Source organism: Mesocricetus auratus, unplaced genomic scaffold (assembly GCF_017639785.1).
Source record: "Mesocricetus auratus isolate SY011 unplaced genomic scaffold, BCM_Maur_2.0 Super-Scaffold_100024, whole genome shotgun sequence".
Taxonomy (NCBI): Eukaryota; Metazoa; Chordata; class Mammalia; order Rodentia; family Cricetidae; genus Mesocricetus; species Mesocricetus auratus.
The window spans coordinates 14,596,837-14,616,170 of record NW_024429205.1 but is presented as its reverse complement, the minus strand read 5'-3'; the positions used below and the strand labels follow the sequence as shown (position 1 = coordinate 14,616,170).

The following is a 19,334-nucleotide window of genomic DNA, read 5'->3' as shown; positions in this document are numbered from 1 at the left end:
TGTTCATATAGGCCTTTAACTTTTTCGGCCATTGTCTTCTTTGTGTAGTTTTTCCTTTTTCACTATATTCCATTAGCTGAACTGTATGTGCCATTACATTTTTAAATAGAGGAAAGGGTTTATGGGATGAGAGATAGAAAATTAAGTCTAATTTTTCATATGTTGCAAAAAACATGCCCACCCCTCAAATATTTTGTAGATGAGAGCTTTTACATTAAAATTTTTATTTACTTTATTTTCCAACTGTCCTTAATTGATCATTTGCTGTCATTTATTATTTTCCCATTGTCCATCTTCCCATTTCATTTTCACACTGTGTAGCTCGAAAGATGGAACATTGTAAAGGTACCAACTTAAGGGTGCATTTAGTGTTACCAATTTTTTTCAAGTTATTAAAAAGAAATATTTTAACTGATCTTGAATTACACTTAAGACCTTCATACTGCCAGATACTAGAACTTACACAATTGTACTAATTAGAATTTTGACACTGACATGGACATATAGAGTACCCAAAGATAGATATGCTCATTTAATTACCTGACTTATGACCATAGTTGCTACTCTAATATATGAAAAAGATGATCTATCTTATCAGTGAGTTGGACTGAAGTAATGTGAGCTTTTGAATTTTGTTTCACACAAGTAAATATACATATGCCATTTTTAAATAAAGTGATTAATTTTTAGTTTTATATTAAAACAGACATTAGAAAATATGGGCACAATCTTAGATATTTATATGATAATAAAACTAATGATAAGCATAAATAGCAACAATTGCCTTGATTTTTATTTGAGAAAGTTGAATTTGTTAGTATATTGTCTTTAGTTTTTTTTCCCTTCAAATTGACTGTGAATTATATAATGTCTTAAAATGTTTTATTATGCCAGGCGGTGGTGGCGCCCACCTTTAATAGCAGCACTCCAGAGGAAGAGGCAGGAGGATCTCTGTGAGTTCGAGGCCAGCCTGTAGAGCTAATTCTAGGGCAGGCTCCAAAGCTGCAGAGAAACCTTGTTTCAAAAAACCTAAATAAATAAATAAAATTTTATCGCTCATGTTTAAACTGACTAATCAGTGAGAGTCTTTATGACTTTAAAAATACTCTAAATAGAATGTAAATAACAACTTTTACTCATAATTACTAAAATGAGTTGCTTATTCAGTGTCTGTTTCTTGTAGTTGATTAACTGCTGCTTTGGTTTGGTGTGGTTTGATTTTCTTTGATAGTGCTGAAATTGAACTAAAGACAAGCGCTACACACTTAGCCAATTACCCAGCCCAAATATATCCAATATTGAATATTTAACATGATATGCCCTGGCTGAGAAAAACCATGGCCTTTATTCTGTGTCATCAGGTTTGTGCATTTGTGGTGCTCTTGTCTTACTTTATTAAATAATTTACATCTATAGGAAGGTAGTAATTCTCTCTAGTAGAGACAGTAACTCTCCTTTTAGTGCATACTGAGTTTGTGGTTGGCAAGTTAGTGGTTATAATAGTTTTAAGTTTATTTTTTCCAATACATTACAAGTCAGAGAGTCCAGACCATTGACTTTAAAAGTTAATAGACTCAGTTAAACTGGCTGGTACACACATGTGATCCCAGCATTTGGAAGACTGAGGCAAGAAGATTTGTAAGTTCAAGACCAGCCTGAGCAACAGTTTGTGGTAGCATATTGGCTTTCAACAAGTTGTAAATTTTCAGTTTCCGGCTTCCTTTTTTTTTTTTATTGAGTATGTATATAACTATTGTATTATAAATTTTTTTGCAGTTATGGGGTTTCTGCTTTTTGTTTGTGTATATGTGAGTTTTTTTTAAGATTTTTTTCTAGGTTTGATACATCTTTCATAATACCTTTCCACTTGAGTCCTTTACCACTTAATAAAACCAAGGGGGAAAAGTAAATGTGCTTGTGTATTCAAGATACAATGTATATTCATAATTTATGGAACCAACTTTGATACTGCTAGAAATCAGAAATCATGGCTCGAGAAATAACTCAGTTCTTATATAATCAAGAAAGACTGCAGAGTTGCTAGAGAGATGGCTCAGTGGTTAAGAGCACATAAGTGAGTTTGGAGAGGACTGAAATTCAGTATTCAGCATATATCTCACTATCATGTGTCATTCTACTTCTAGGGGATCTCTGAGGGCATCAGGCACGTATATGGTACACCTACATACATGCAGGAAAAACACACTCATGAAAATAAATTAATCCTTAAAAATTTTTTGAGGCCAACTAAACATGAAATCTCACCAGAAATACTTATTAACAAATACATACTTTAATGGTCTCTTCACTATGGTAAGAAGTATTAGAGAAAAGCTTAATGAAACCAGAAAGGATGAAATAACCTTTGTCTGTGTTTTTGTAGTAGTTAACTAGTAGGAATTTACCTTGCTGATCTTTTGATGGAAAATGAGAAAATTTCACAGTATTCTTGTGTTCATCAATCTAGAAGAAGATAGTTTTCATGAAAAAAATCTAAGCAGTTTTGATAGAATAATGGAAGTGGAACTAACTATACGCTTTTGATTGAAATGATACAATACCAGACTATGTGGGTCATGTGTTAAAACCTGGTCTGTTTAAAATATTCTGATGCATGAAGGGGGTATTAAGTACTTTGTGGGTGATGACACCATACATTTAGTTACCACTGGAGACTACAAGATAAGACTTCAAAACTACTTTTATAAAAGAATCATAGGCATAGATACTTCTTTCTGTGTAAAGGAACTTCTGATCTACAATTACCCAGTGCCTGTGCATATTCTTACAAAATTTTATGTCACATGAATAATAAAACCCAGAAACAGATAATGGGGTTCAAGCTGAGGACCAGAAAAGCACAGCAGCCCAGCCAACAGCTCTTGATCTGTACCAAGCTGAAATGACAATTCTGTCTCCACAAATTCTCAGAGGCAAATGCTCTTCTGGTCCAGAAACTAAATCTCCACATGAGACCCTTCCTTGTACACCTCCCTAATGCTGGGATTAAAGGTGTGAGCTCTGTTAATTCTCTTAGATTGATTCACTCTATGTAACCTGGATGACCTTAAACTCACCGAGATCCATCTGCTGTCTCCTAAGGCATGTGCCTCCACCTCTGTGGCTAACCAGTATGGCTGCTGGAATTAAAGGTGTGTATCACTGCTGCCTGGTTCTATGACTGTGGCTAGCTTTGCATTTTGATCCTCAGGCAAGCTTAATTAAATCATAAACAGTATATCACCACAATTATACATTTGTGCCTTTTATGTTAGTCTATTAAGATGAGATCAAACTTAATATTTACTAGGATCACTTCAGTATTTAAACATGTAGTTATTAAAAAAAACAGCAACAACAACCAAAGAAAACTCTTTGGAGCTTGAGAGATGGCTCAGTGGTTAAGAGCACTGGCTGCTCTTCCAAAGAACATAGGTTCAATTCTTAGGACCACATGGCAGCTCACAACTGGGGAATCTAACACCCTCACACAGATAAACACCAGTGCACGTGGAATAAAAATTAAATTTAAACATGTAGTCCTTGTCACTTATCCAACAAAATGCTTATATATTTATTGTGTAAGTACACAATTGATAACAACCAGAAGATTTTTACAGTTTTTACCCTCTATAGTATCACCTTCCAAGTTTACAAATTTAAATGTATTAAGAGTTATTCTCTTTGAAGTGCAGGAGTGCAATTCTGAAAACTTTTTAAGTTGACTGTTCCGCATAACTAGCTACACTTTGTTGATTACATTGTTAGTTTCTCAGGCCTATTTTAACACAAATAAAATAGGAATACATTTGTGTCAGAGGGTTACTAAAATGATGACATCCTGTTATATATGCCATTGTTAAAATGAAACATCATAAAGTGCAGAGGAACATAAAAAGATGTGAATTTTAGTGGGTTTACGTAGAAAGTTTTGTGTTTCTGAAGACTAGAAGTCTAAAATGAATGTGTAGATTTGGTCATACTCTGAAGATTCCATGAGTAACTTTTTCCTTACCCCTTTTGAGCTTCTGGTAGTTTGATGTCAGTTTTCCCTTTTCTGTGATTTGAAGATGGAGAACTCCAGTCTACCACCATCAAGTTAACATAGCTTTTTCCTTAAGAATCTCTTATGCCAGTGGTTCTCAACCTTTCTAATGTGACCCTTTATATACAAGTCCTCATGTTGTGGTAAACCAACCATAGAATTATTTTCATTGCTGCTTCATAACTATAATTTTGCTACTGTTAGAAATCATAAATGAATATCTTTTTTTTTTATTGTCTTAGGCAACTCTCATGAAAGGGTCATTGGACACACACACACACACACCCAAAGGGGCCATGACCCACAGGTTGAGAACCACTGTCTTAAGGTATGATTAGAACCCATTGTATCCCAGTATGACCTCATTTTTGCTTAAATCCACAGAGCTCTGTTTCTAAAGTCAGAGTTTGAAACTTGCATATGTTTTGCAGGAAAGGCACATGCACAATTCAACCCTTATTTCAGAGAAAGAGTAGAAGATAGTTTTAGGAACACAGTGGACAGATTCTAACAAATGATTGCCTTAAAACATTTTACTAATGACTTTTGTTTGGGGAGGACACAGGATAATGAAATGCTTTATTTAAAATTTGTATATTGTATCAGTTTAATATAGAATAATTAGTAGATAGCTACCATTTTTCAAGTTATTGCTAAGCATAGCAGGGTATCAAATCTAGAATAGAAACTCCACTAATCCCAGTATTTGACAGATGAAACAGAAGTATCAGAAGTTCAAAGTCATCGTCAGCTTGGCATGGGCTACTTAAAACTGTCTCAAGGAAAGTAAGATACGGGCCAGTGAGATGGTTCGCCAAGTAAAGGTGTTTAACACGGAACAAGCCTGGCAACTAGACTTGCATTTCTAGGATATATAGAAGATGAAAGAAGAAAATGCCCAGAGTTGTCCTCTGATCCACATTCATGCATATTGCATGCACCACAGAGTTTTAAAGAAAAGCAAAAGAGATGGCAGGGATAGACGGATCTGAAGGCTGATGAGGAATTGCTATTCCAGGTTGGGTAGGAGGTGAATGGTAATTGAAGCTAGTCAGATGTGTTTTGCTTTGTTGCTACATTGCTTTCTCTCAACATTTTAATGTTTTTATTTGTTGAAACAGTGTCTCACTGTATAGCATTAGCTGGTCTGGATAACAGAAAGATCTACCTTCTGCCTCCCAAACTATGGGATTATGGGCATGTGCCACCATACCCTGTTGTTCACTTTCTTAAATGTTTGAAATTTCTGGTATTTAGTATGGAAGAATTATAAACCATTAGACTTAGAGAAATTATGAAAATTAAAATCATCTTTAATAAAATTTTGGGTTTTTTTTAATGTTTTCATGGATGAAATTGAAAGATAATAGCACATGAAGGCAGCATACCCTAATTGACTAGCTGCATGTCACTGTGCTGTCATTCGCAAACTGAAACGTCGGTACTGGTCTGATTGTTCTACATACGGGACAGCTGTTTTAAAATTAGTGAGTGGTAGAGAGTGAATGGGACCTGTCACCGTCTCACATACCATGTGTGGAGCACACTGGCCTAAAATCAGTTGTAGCAGAAGTACAAATAAGGGTGACCGATTTGTTTGCATATTCTAAAATAATTTTGGAATAGTTGGGTGTCCTATCGAGAAACTCGACAATTGTTCGTCTTATTCATTAAGTTCTCTAAATGCTAGAATTTCAGCACATTTACTTTGCCATCTAAGAATAGCATCTTTTCAAATTCTAATCAGTTTAGTGTTATTAACTAAACAAAGGTCATGTTGGGAATTGACTTTGAGGAACAAGTTGAATAGGATCAAGGAATGTCTAGTATAGAGACATTACTGATAGGTATTATTGGTAACATGCAATAGGTATTGCGACATTAAATCACCTTTGAAATTTGGTGTTGATAGTCATTAGTGCATTAAGGGTAAGTTTAGAGACCCCACTAACAGTAAAGATGAACAATGATACAAATAGTAAAGTACAAAGCGAGTATATATGAACAATTAGAGGGTGTAAGTAGCTAATGAGGATAGTGTTTGTGAAAATTGTGCTAACTGCATTATTAAATAATAAAATTATCGTGGGGGTGGTGCAAGCCTTTAATCCCAGTATTCAGGAAGCAGAGGCAGGCATATCTCTTGTTAGTTTGAGGTTAGCCTTCAGAGCTACACAGTGGAACCCTGCCCCAGAAATAATTGATTAATTAATTAAGGGTGACATTGCCTGGGATATATGTGAATCAGTTGATAGAATGCTTAGCTGACATACTCAAAGCCTTGGATTTGCTCCCATAACCACATAAACCAGGTGTGGCAATTATTTATGTCATCTTAAGAAGTGGAAGCAAGAGGATGAGAAGAGTTCAAGGTACTCCTTGACCATACCGCAAAGTCAAGGGAGGTCTGGGATGCATGGGACCCTGTCTCAAAAGTAAGATGATGACTCTGGGTAAAGGTGCTTGCTGCCAGGTTTGAGACCCTGCATTTGACCCCCAGAATCCTCATGGTGGGAGGAGAGAACTGACTTCTGCCCTCTGACCTCCACACAATCACCCCCCCCATGAAAAATAAATAAATAAAACATGCTGGTAATCAGTGATTCATGCAGTTATATGAACAAATAATGAGAACCAGAAGGGTTGACAGTAGTGATGAAATCTGAACAGAATTGAAACACTGAACTTAGTCACACACTGAGATAATTAGATAGAACTGAAACAGAAGTACACACTTTAAATAGGATTGTTCTAGAAACTTCAGGGGATGTATATTACATAAAATGTCTATGAAGTGGAAAGATAGCTCAACAATTAACACATACTCGTCTTGCAGAGGAGCAGATTTACACTTCCCATAACTAGTTTTGAGTGGCATACTACTGACTGACTACCTGTAGCTCCAGCTCTAAAGCAGTGGTTCTCAACTTTCCTAATGCTGTGACTCTTTAATACAGTTCCTCATGTTGTGTTGACTCCCAGCCATAAAATTATTTTCTTTGCTACTTCATAGCTTTAATTTTGCTGCTGCTATGAGTCATAATGTAAATATTTGATATGTGGGATATCTGGTATGCAACCCCCAAGGGGGTTACAATCTCCAGGTTGAAACTGCTGCTCATTAACAAATCTTTTTTCCTACTAAGATTTCTAATTGTCAGTTACTAAGTATATACTATATAGCTAGACATCAGATATCTAGCATGTAGTTTGATAATAATTAACAAAAAGTGAATAATTCAGATAAATGCTTAATATCCTGTAGAATGGGATGTTCCGAGAAAGGAAACTAATTAGAGTCGATGCTAAAGTGAGGGGGACACTGCAGTTTTAACTTACTGTTATTGGGTATTTTCATGCCTTTTGGGTTATAATGTCTGTGATTTTGCATTGGTTTTGGGGTCATCGCTACATTGTGGCCTGGATTGATTATGTAGCATTACTGTATGTACAGTTGGTATAAGAGAAAGCTGATGATGGATAATTCTTTTGTAACTACTAAATATGCATTTTATAGTTGTCTTTACATTTTTTGTTTTAAAAGGACACTGTCAAGTACTTTAGCAGTTATTCATAGTAGAAAGAATTTCCTTATTTAAATTTGTTTTTGTTATTGCCTTTTATTTTCTTGTATGGAATAAGCGTAAGTTGGAGGCTTATGGTTATGGCTCTAATAATCATTGCTATTTATTACTACTATTATCTACAGATAATAGCATTTTAAGGGGAAATTTTTTTAACTAGTGAATTGACGAAAATGGCGTTTCTTTACATGGAAGTATATTTGACAATATATTTCCAATATGTTTCCCAAAAGTATAGATTTAGCACTCAATGTTATTCCATTATACTGAATCCTTTTTTCCTCTGGTGTTGGAGATAGAATCCAGGGCCTTGAGTATCTAGGCAAACACTCTACCTGAGCTACATTTTCATGGCTCCAGACTTGCGTTTTACTAGTTAATTATAATGTGCTTGTTATACAATCGAAAGCCTTGTTGAAGCTTGTTTACTCAATTTAAATTGTAACTTATCTGTGGAATAACTTGTCAGAAATATTTGCTGACCACAGCTGCTTTGTTGTAGGAGGACTGACAAATGGTAGTGGTCGGTATATCTCTGCAGCACCTGGAGCAGAAGCAAAGTACCGAAGTGCGTCGAGCACTTCCAGTCTGTTTAGCTCCAGTAGCCAGCTCTTTCCTCCTTCTCGGCTCCGCTATAATAGATCTGATATCATGCCCTCTGGCCGCAGTCGGTTATTGGAAGATTTCAGGAACAACCGCTTCCCCAACCTTCAGCTCAGAGACCTGATTGGACATATAGTCGAGTTTTCTCAAGACCAGCATGGCTCCAGGTAGGTGGTTATGATTTCTTACACTTCCTACTGGTTCTGTTGCACATTGCTGCTGCCTTTAATAAGGAAGGAATCTAAGTGTTTATCTCCCTGGGCTACACGGTAAGAATCTTTTATTGTGTCCTTCCTTGCTTCTTTTGTTTCTTCCTTTTTCTTTCTTCTTCAAGGAAAAAATAGTTTTTAATTTTGCTGATAAAAGTGGCGCTGCATAGTGATTTTTAGGGCAACCTTGCCCTTACATAAGAACCTTTTCTACACACGCGCAATGGGACATGCAGATGATTTTTAAAAGATTGTTTTTAGCTTACTATTTTGGGATTTAAATTTTTTCCTTTACAGATTTATACAGCAAAAGTTAGAGAGAGCTACTCCAGCTGAGCGACAGATGGTATTTAATGAAATTCTACAGGCAGCCTATCAGTTAATGACAGATGTTTTTGGAAACTATGTTATACAGAAGTTTTTTGAGGTAAGTACATTTGTTTTTTAAATGCTCATTCAGTTTTTCTAGCAAATAGCTCTAAACTTGGGCAACAGTCATTTTCAGTAAAAATGCATATGAAACTAGGATCAAATCTTTGGAAGTTATATGTCAATGGCTAGTAAAGTGCTGCTTGTCAAGCATGCATAAAGACCTGAATTTGGACCCAACAGCCCACATAAGTAGCTGGTCATGGTAGTAAACATCTGTCATCCCAGGACTGAGGGCCAGAGACAGGATCCCAGCGACTTCTTGCTGAGGCTGTTTGCCTGAATTACCAATGTCCAGGTTTAGTGACATACGGACCCTGTCTCAAAAAGGCCAATGTGGGGCTAGACAGGTGTCTCAGCAGTTGAGAGTGCTGACTAGAGTATGGTTTCATTTTGTGACCCTCACAAGCACTTGTAACTTTAATTCCAGGGACTCTTGACACCTCACTTTGAAGGCACACATACACATTTTTAAACATAATTGAATTTAAAGGAAAATAATACAGATGAGCCAGGCATTGTTGCACACACCTTCAGCACTCAGGTGGATCTCTTGAGTCCTGGGCCAGACAGTGCTACAGAGTATGACTTTGTCTGGTGAGGGTGATGGTGTAAAGATAGTAATACAATAACAAGGAATTTTAATATGGCTCAATACTCCCCAAAAGGTAACTACTGCAAGTGTTTCTTGAGTCTTGGGTTTTTATTATAGTTACAAAGTGCCTCAGATAGTATGTTGGTCAAGTACTATGATGCTCATTTCTTACCAATACTGTCTTTCAGTTTGGAAGTTTGGATCAGAAATTAGCCCTGGCTACTCGTATTCGTGGTCATGTTCTCCCATTAGCCTTGCAGATGTATGGCTGCCGTGTCATTCAGAAAGCATTAGAGTCTATTTCTTCTGATCAGCAGGTAATTGTAAGTTGAGATGCGAGTTTTGTAATATTTAACTTAAAATTAAATTTCTCTTCATCTTAACAGTCTTGAGAAAAATGACCTAAAGATTTCTACCAGGAGACTTAGGATCCTTCCATAGAGCCCGTCATTGCTGTTTAAAAGTTCCAAAGTAGCCAGGCGTTGGTGGTGCATGCCTTTAATCCCAGCACTTGGAAGGCAGAGGCAGGCGGATCTCTGTGAGTTCGAGGCCAGCCTGGTCTATAGAGTGAGTTCCAGGACAGCCTCAAACAATACAGAGAAACCCTGTCTGGAACAAAACAAAAAGTTCCAAAGCAGGTATTTGATCTGTCCCATTCTCTGCTGTGTTACTTCTGTGGAGTACCGTGGAGTGTCTGGCAGATGGAATACCCAATGATGTGACTTTGCAGTCACCTTTTTATTATCTGTAGCTTCAGCGTGCATTTCACTGTTTCCCCTGTTTACTTGGGGTCTATCTAATATTGCTATTTTAAGAATTCTAAGCAAACATATTCTTATTCCAGTTAGTACGTAAATACATGTGTATACTTTTTAAAAGTCTAACCAGTGAAGAAAAAGATGGACTTCTTTGGAGCTGGAGAGAGAGGGAGGGAGGGAGGGAGGGAGGGAGGGAGGGAGAGAGAGAGAGAGAGAGAGAGAGAGAGAGAGAGTGTGTGTGTGTGCATTTGATTTTAAAGAAAAGAGGAATATCTGTGTGTTTTGAATGACAGTCTTGAGTATTTTAATAAAGGACCTATGTAATTACTGTTACATATTCATTAAACTTAATGGTATTGAGTAGGATATGAAAACGAATGTTATTTTACCAGATTTTTAAATATATGACATACTAATTGGTTAGTAGGTTTTTGTGTCATCTTATGTTGTCTTTCAATGAAATTGTTTTATGTGTTTATATAACACGGAAATGTAAGTGGAAAAACATCTTTCTTGACTTCGTCTTAATAATTTAGAAAGCTCCTTTTGACCATAAAAGTAAATTCTATAAGTTTGAAGACAGAAGGAGGGGGGTTTCTGTGGCTGTGATAAACACCAAGACCAAAATCAGCCTAGAGAGGAAAGGGTTTGTGTCAACTCACACGAGGGAAGTGAGGCAGGAGCTGATAGAGAAGCAGTGGAGGGTGCTACTTACTGGCCTTTTTCTAAGAGCCACCAGCACAGTGATCTGGGCCCTACCACATCAATAACTAATTAAGACAAGTACCTCACAGGCTTTCCACAAGTCAATCTGGTAGGGGCATTTTCTCAATTGAGTTTCCCTCTTCCAAAGCAATTCTAGTTTATGTCAAGTTGGCATACAACTAGCTAGCAAGGAAGAGATGTGGGTAAATGGGTAGGGGCATGTGTGTGTGTGTGTACGTGTACACTTTAATCAGAAAATTTAAAACCTGGAAGAAAACTCCATTACTTCTATGGAAGAAATTTTAGTTTGATTGAAATGAGGCACAGTGGAGAAAATCCATAGAACTTCTCTGCCTGCCACAGGTATCACAAGCAGCCTAGTTTTTTCGTAGCTGTACCTTGGGTATTTGGAAATTGAAAGAACTGACACTGTTTCTAACAAGAACTAGTTAATAAGTAATAGTGTCTTTTTTTTAAATTGGGATTTTAAGTTAATTATATTTTGTAATTCAGTCTGTTTTAGTTTAGGCATAAATCCATGCTGTAGGTTGACTTAGCAGGATTATTCCATAATTGTGTTGGAATCTAGTAGAGTTGAAGATTCTTCAAATACTTTTAGATTATGTGTGCCCCATTTCTTTTTTTTTTTTTTTTTTTTTTTTGAGACAGGGTTTCTCTGTGTAGCTTTGGAGCCTCAAATCAGAGAGATCAGCCTGCTTCTGCCTCCCGAGTGCTGGGGTTAATGGCATGCACCACCAATGCCTGGCTTGTGTGCCCCATTTCTTAGCAGTAATATTTTCTATTTAATAATATACAAATTAGCCGGGCGTTGGTGGCGCACGCCTTTAATCCCAGCACTCGGGAGGCAGAGGCAGGCGGATCTCTGTGAGTTCGAGGCCAGGCTGGACCGACAGCCTCCAAAACAGAGAAACCCTGTCTCGTAAAACCAAAAAAAAAATATATATATATATATATATATATATATATATATATATATACAAATTATATTAATAATAAAATTTTATTGTAAGTTTTAATGTTAAACGTTAGACAAGACAAAAAATGCCCATATGTAATGACAATCATTGATAATAGGTGAAACACAGATAACCTAGAGTTCCATGTTTTATTCTGTTTTATGCACTTTGATAAACTCATGCAGATATTAATAATGATTCCTTAGGAATAAAGGATGGAAGTGCTAAATAGGTCACAAAAATAAAAGCTTCAAAAAATGTTTATTAGGCTACGTAGTAATGGCACACACCTTTAATCCCAGCACTTGGGAGGCAGAAACAGGTGAATTGCTGTGAGCTCAAGAGCAGCCTAGTCTACAGAGTGACTTCCAGAACAGTTAAGGCCACACAGAGAAATCATGTCTCAAAAAACAAAGTGTATTAGATAAGTGTTTTAAACGATAATGCAGTTAAAAGATAGTAAGTTCACCATCACTGGGTTATATTAGCATATATCATTGCTTCTATCTGTGATTTGCTTTAATAGTTTTTATTTTGGATGGTTTTTAAATCTTCATATGCTTAAAAAAATACTTTTGAGCCTGCTTTTTTCTTTGCTATTTTTAACATTGTTCCACATGAATATTTTCAACTCTATTACCTTTCTGGTGAAATAATTATTTAAATGACTTTTTTGCAGAGTGAAATGGTAAAGGAGCTAGATGGTCATGTGCTCAAATGTGTGAAAGATCAGAATGGAAACCATGTTGTGCAGAAATGCATTGAATGCGTTCAGCCACAGTCACTACAGTTCATCATTGATGCTTTCAAAGGACAAGTAAGATTGACTTTTGATACTTATTTCCTTACCAGAGCATTGTGTGATTTGAATTTAAGTACAGGATTATACCTGGTACTTTCTTTAACACAGTAAATGTAGGGACTAATAAATTGGCCTTTGACCTCCATTTACATATTGGTGAATGCTAATGATTATGTTAAATATAGATCCACCAGCCCGGTGGTGGTGGCATAGGTCTTTAATCCCAGCACTCGGGAGGCAGAAGGCAGACGGATCTTTGTGAGTCCAAGGCCAGCCTGGTCTACAGAGTAAATTCCAGGACTAAGATAGATACATAGATAGGAAAGAAAGAAATAATTTCGAGCCCACCACTTGCCTAGTTTAAACTGGATCATCTATCTGTCGGTCTCATACAATGATTCAAAAATAATAGAGAATGTAGATTTTCATTCTTCTATTTTTAAAGGTGTTTGTGCTATCAACCCATCCTTATGGCTGCAGAGTCATTCAGCGTATCCTAGAGCACTGCACTGCAGAGCAGACCTTACCCATCCTGGAAGAGCTTCACCAACACACAGAGCAGCTGGTACAGGTACATCTAAGAATTTGAAATATTTGTATTTTGAATTTTTTTGGAGGAATGTAATTTGTTAAGCTCTATAATGATGAGGCAAAGAAAGTTTATTCACTCAATTCTTAATGATGGAAAGTGTTTAAATGTCTATTACAGGATCAGTATGGCAATTATGTTATTCAGCATGTACTGGAACATGGTCGACCTGAAGACAAGAGCAAAATTGTTTCTGAAATCAGAGGAAAGGTGTTAGCCCTGAGTCAACACAAATTTGCCAGGTATTGCAACAGTCAGTTCCCCCAGCTCCTTCTGTACAATTTTTTAGTAGGTCTCTAGTTAAATTCATGGGTGTCAAGTTGTGGGTTGTTCTGTGGCCATTTCTCTTTTAAAAGTAGTTACAAGCCGGGTGTTGGTAGTGCACACCTGTGTGATCCCAGCACTCAGGAGGCAGAGGCAGGTGGATCTGTCTGAGTTCAAGGCCAGCCTGGTCTACAGAACAAGTTCCAGGACTGTCAAGGCTGTTATACAGAAAAACCCTATCTTGGGGGGGAAAGGGTCAGTGAAAAAGGAGAAATTCTATCTTGTCTTCTGTTTTCTAGTACATTGGAGCAAATTGAAAAGTCAAGAATATTTGACTTAAAAAAATAGTAAAGGTTTTCTGTGTTTGGTTTTTTGTTTTTTAGCAATGTAGTAGAGAAGTGTGTTACTCATGCCTCCCGTGCTGAGAGAGCTTTACTGATTGATGAGGTGTGCTGTCAGAATGACGGTCCTCACAGTGCCTTATACACCATGATGAAGGATCAGTATGCCAATTACGTGGTTCAGAAGATGATTGACATGGCAGAGCCTGCTCAGAGAAAGATAATCATGCACAAGGTAAGGTGCACAGCTTGGTGACGAGTGACGCCATTGTGCGACTTTGGACTGCACACACACACTTTTGTAAGATTCATTTGTCCACATTAGTTAACTCAGTAAAATCAGATTCGTTTCCCAGCTGTTACTTTTGTGTTAGTCTTCCTTCCCCCGTCTTGTTCAGTTGTATTTGATCTGCAGTAATTCATTGGTTGAATGCTGAGGAGTTTTTTGTAGTTGTTTTTTTGTTTTGGTTTTTCGTTTTGGTTTTGGTTTTTGTTGTTGTTGTTGTTGTTGGTTTGTTTTTCAATGCTGAGGTTTTTTTTGGGTTTTATTTAAATAATAGATTTTCCCTTTAAGGGGTCTCCTCTTCCAGGGGACTGTTTGAATTCCCAGCATACTCATGGGGTCACAAAAGCATCTGTAACTCCAATTCTAGGGTGTCTGTTACTCTCTTCTGACCTCAGTAGACATGTACACGCAAACATTTAACAATAAAGACAGATTTTTTTCCTTTACATTATTTATTATACTTCAATATAATAAATATTCCCCTCTTGAATCTAATGATACTTTAAACTTACTAACTCTGCTGGCAAAATGGCTCCTAAAGGTAGAGTTATTTGCTGCCAGTGTTTTCACCTGTGTTGTTTCTCTGGGCTTCAAATATGATGGATGGAGAAAATGACTTATACAGATTGTCCTTTGACCTACCTGTATGCTATGATGCACACGTGCAAAGAACACACTGTGTGATTTTTGTTTGGGGTTTTGTTGTTGTGTGTTTCAGATTAATTTTATATGTTGCCTGCATAGATAAATATATACCACATGTGATGGGGCATCAGATCCCTTGGAACTGAAATTGTGTTTTGAGCACCCATGTGGGTGCTGGAATTCAGGCGCTGTCAATTACTGAGCCCTCTCTCCAGCCCATAGATGTATTTTTTTTTAATGTAATATTAAAAAGAACTCTAGCCGGGCGGTGGTGGCGCATGCTTTTAATCCTTGCACTCAGAAGGCGGATCTCTGTGAGTTCAAGACCAGCCTGGTTTACAACAGCTAGTTCCAGGACAGCCTCCAAAGCCACAGAGGAAACCCTGTCTTGAAAAACCAAAAAAGGAAAAAAATTCTAAAGCTGGCCTCAGTTGTACAAGCCTATAATTCCTAGGTAGGAGGCCAGCATGGGAGAATTGCAAATTTGATACTAGCTTATATTTGATGCAAGATTCTGTCTTGTTGAATCAACAAAAACAAAACTGGAAGAAAAAAAAATGTGTTACTGTTCTTCCTGGCTTGTTTGCTTTAGTAACTATGGGACAGCGTTTGTCACCTCTTTGAACCTTTCCCTTTATCAAGAGAAAGTATTCTCAGGATTATTTAATGCCATGCATTTTATCAAGACCATTGCCTGTGAATGGTAATTAACAGATAGCAGCTCTTAATTATAGCTCTGAGATTTTACAAATTCATCATTCAATTTGATGTGCTGTTGTTTTTTGGGGGGGAGGATTGGAGATTTTTGTTGTTGTTTTATTTTTGATTTTGCCTTTTTGACTCTCCTAAGACTTAAACTTATTTTTAACTTAAGAATGCTCATTGAACAAACAGTATATATAGTATTTTTAACTGTTTAATGCATTCTATAAATGTCCTGGCATAATTACTTTTGTGGGATGACTTCCTAGATATTTCCCAGTTGTACTCAGGAATCTTAGAAGCTGTGAGAAGAGTGCCTATTCACCAGTCTCTTCTGTGAAAATGAGTATTCACTGCAGGTCTAGCTGCAAAGGGGGCAGTGTAGGTTTGAAGAACATAGCAGTTCCTAGTGCACTGTATTTAGGGCTTCCTTTGTCTGCATGTGACACAACAGTGGCTTGTTTACTCATTGAACAAAAAATGTTGCCTTTTAAAGCAATTTTAGGGAGTTTTATGTCTCACAATTGGTTTTGTACCCAAGCAGCTCTTTAATTATATTTTTTAACAGCAAGATTATCCATAGCTATTTTAAATCACAGACTAGGTAAAATAAATGGCTCAGCAGATAAAGGTACTTGTCACCAAACCTGACGACTTGAGTTCAATCTCCAGAGCCCACATAGTAGAAGTAGAGAACACTCTCAAAATTGTCCTCTGACCTCCTTATACTGAACTGGCATGTCCACACCACACAAAAAATGAATGAAAAACCAGAAAGTGTAATAACTTAGATTTTTTTAAACAAGATTATTTGTTTTTCAGATTCGACCTCACATTACTACTCTTCGCAAATATACGTATGGGAAGCATATACTGGCCAAATTGGAAAAATACTATTTGAAAAACAGCCCAGATCTAGGGCCTATTGGAGGACCACCAAATGGAATGCTCTAAGGGAAAGGAGAAGATTCAACCATGTTTAAAGAATGGGTTTTCTTTGTGAATTATCAAAACACAATTCAACTATGAATCTTTGATTTTTTTTAAAGCAAAACTATTTATTGACTTTCTTCATCCATTTGTAAATTTTTAAGGTTCTTGTGTATATTTAGGGGGTGGGGGTGGTGAATTATAAATTATATTCAACCCTGAGTGGAGACCTATCAGATTGGATTTCTGGTGAAGCACAGAATGCCTGTATATGATGTAACTGTATCCCCCCCTAAAAAAAAAAACAAAACAAAGGAAAAAATGTTGTCACATATTTTGTAAATTTATACCTTGTAAAGTCACAAAAAATAGTTTTTAAAGGGAAAAGTACAGTATTTTAATAAACTGGCTTGCAGTCTGGTAGGTCTACAACCCCATAGCACAACAGGTTTATATAGATGTACATAGAATTATAGTTCTTATTTTTTTCCTTTATGTGAAGCCTTTTATAACAGATTAACAATCAACTGCATAAATATTATTAGTATTTTAAAAAGAAAGTTAAGTTGTATTTTGGTAATTCACAAACTATCATGCAAAGAAAAACTCAGAAAAAGACAAGAATAAAATGATTTGAGATAACATTATTTACAGTGGATGTGGTTTTAATAAAATTACTGCCCTATAATGTCCTTGGCAATGTACAGAAGAATTGTATATACTTGTTGTGATGAATTAGGAAAAAAATCATGGTGACACTTCCATTCAGTTAAAATTGCACCAAATGAAAAGTTAAATTTCACACCAACTTTTCAGTTTGGTTTGCAGCAAGAACGGATGGAGATTTGTATTTTGTTCTAATTATAGAATTAAAGACTGTTGAGGAAGTATCGGTTTATTCTGCGTTTTCATAGTAGATACATAAGTAGGAACCTGATAGAGGTGAGAGAGGCCACTGAGAAGTGAACTGATAGTTCAGCATTTAGCATGATTGCATATTCAGAGAGCTTTTTTTCTTCCTATAAATAAACACATTGTGTGTGTAGGGGTAGGTGTAAGTTTACAATTTGAAAGCAGATCTTGTTTCAGTGTTTGTTGAAAGCCTTGCTAATTTCGTAGTAACTTTCCTTGGTTGTACAGGTGTACATTTGTAAACCTTCATGCTGTAAATGGAATCTGTTTTATCTCTTTGGGAAACATTTGCATTTCAGTGTACATTTACATCCCTGCCCTCTTTAACCTGGCAATATAGTGTTGTATAATGTAAATTTATTTCTCCAAATTGAGAGTGATTTTTAAAAATTTTTTATCTTTATATGGTTTCAGAAGTATGAACCAGCTTTCCTTTTATTATTGTGGAAAACATTTTGTTTTATAACATAGTTGTTGACTCTGTTGATAATGGACATGCTAGGATCTGGATCACTTTCAACTGAAGTCAGGGTATTGTGCATAGTAAATAGAAAGTGTTGGACTGAGATTTGATTACCACAGATGCCAATGCTTCTTCCATCTTTAAATGTGATGTGACTTTTTTCTTTGTACAGAAGAGTACTGTATTTTTGAATAGCCTACTCCCAAGTTAGAGCAAATCTGTATGATAACATTTTTTCCTCTGGACATAAGACATTATAACAATAACATGATGTACATTTACAAGCGGCCTTATGTACATTTCCCAACAATCTTTTTAAGGCAAAATTGTGACCATATGTGTATAATTAAAATCGTTTTTAATCCTTTGCCTATGAAAATATTTTGGAAAAATTGCTTTGTATATTCAGTTTCTGAAAGATAAAGAAAGTGCTTTGTATTTTGTTGAAGTCAGTATTTTGTATAAACATTTATGTTGACCCACTTACATTCAGTGCTGACACTGAAATGACATGCTATTTCTGTCATGAATTGTAGAAGGGATTTTTTTACTAGAGGTCTGCAGAACAAAAGCAATCAGAGCACAATATTGAGTATAAAGTTCTATCCTTGTGTTACTCATATCATGAACCTTAAAATTTGACATGAAGTTTGGGGTGCCAGGAGTCTTTCACATTAATGTTGAGTTAATCTAGCTTTCTAACCCAACATTCCTTGGTGAGGCCTTTAAATCCAGCCACTTGTCACAATTCTCAGTCACACTGGTTCATCAGCATGTCCCTGTCACAGTAGCAGCATTTTGTCCCCTGTAGAGTGGCACTCTTCCTCCATTTTCCACTTTGTTTTGCCAGCCTCAGAGTGTCTTGTTCCTGGGTTGAATGTAACTTCCCTGCATCAGCCCATGGTTTCAGGGTCAAAGCTGCCTGCAGGTATTAGAGCTTGGCAGCCCTTCTTAGTTCCTGTTCACCCTTTCTTTTGGATGCTCGGGCAGCTGTCACTCAGTTCAGAAAAGTGGCAAGTCCTAGAGAAAGTTACTTGGAACTGAATCCTCCTCTAGCAGTCCTGATTCATACTTCCCAGTGCTGACAACCCAGTCTTCCTGATACCTTTAGGCATATTCTAGAAGAATACCTGTTTGTGTAGAAATTTTATGATCTGCCAGTTTTGGTGCCCACCCTGATTCCACCTTCTAGTATGTTGGCATGGAACTTTAGAAAAATCAATATTTCAGAATTTTTTTAAAAAATCTGATTGGGCAGAAACCGCTTAGGCTTTACTCTTGAGTGTCTCCTTTTGATGTAGATTGTTTCTGGACCAGTTTGTCTAAGTCCTGGCTCTTATTGGTTCATATGAAATGTTATCTTCACTTCTTTGTATATTATGTATAAATTAGCAAATGAAATGTGTGAATAACATTGTATGAAATAAACCTGGTCTTGTGTTTTTCTCTAGATAAAATATCCCTCTATCTCAGTGACACAAACTCCAGAGACTTT

The 19,334-nt window shown here is 36.6% G+C and overlaps 1 protein-coding gene across 9 annotated transcripts in view; it reads left to right on the top strand.

Moving 5' to 3' along the window:
* Positions 1 to 19,267, top strand: part of Pum2 (pumilio RNA binding family member 2) — a 75,178-nt gene extending 55,911 nt beyond the window's left edge. For 6 of the 9 annotated variants that reach the window (XM_013119848.3, XM_013119850.3, XM_013119847.3 and 3 more), the window contains 8 exons: positions 8,132 to 8,399; positions 8,739 to 8,868; positions 9,654 to 9,788; positions 12,585 to 12,722; positions 13,153 to 13,278; positions 13,417 to 13,538; positions 13,944 to 14,136; positions 16,357 to 19,267. In XM_013119848.3, coding sequence (XP_012975302.1) covers positions 8,132 to 8,399; positions 8,739 to 8,868; positions 9,654 to 9,788; positions 12,585 to 12,722; positions 13,153 to 13,278; positions 13,417 to 13,538; positions 13,944 to 14,136; positions 16,357 to 16,488 — 1,244 coding nt within the window. In that variant the 3' untranslated portion in view covers positions 16,489 to 19,267. The remainder of the gene's footprint in view (positions 1 to 8,131; positions 8,400 to 8,738; positions 8,869 to 9,653; positions 9,789 to 12,584; positions 12,723 to 13,152; positions 13,279 to 13,416; positions 13,539 to 13,943; positions 14,137 to 16,356) is intronic. The other 3 variants (XM_021232427.2, XM_005079070.4, XM_013119851.3) reach the window with 1 other exon arrangement.
* Positions 19,268 to 19,334: the final 67 nt, after the last annotated feature.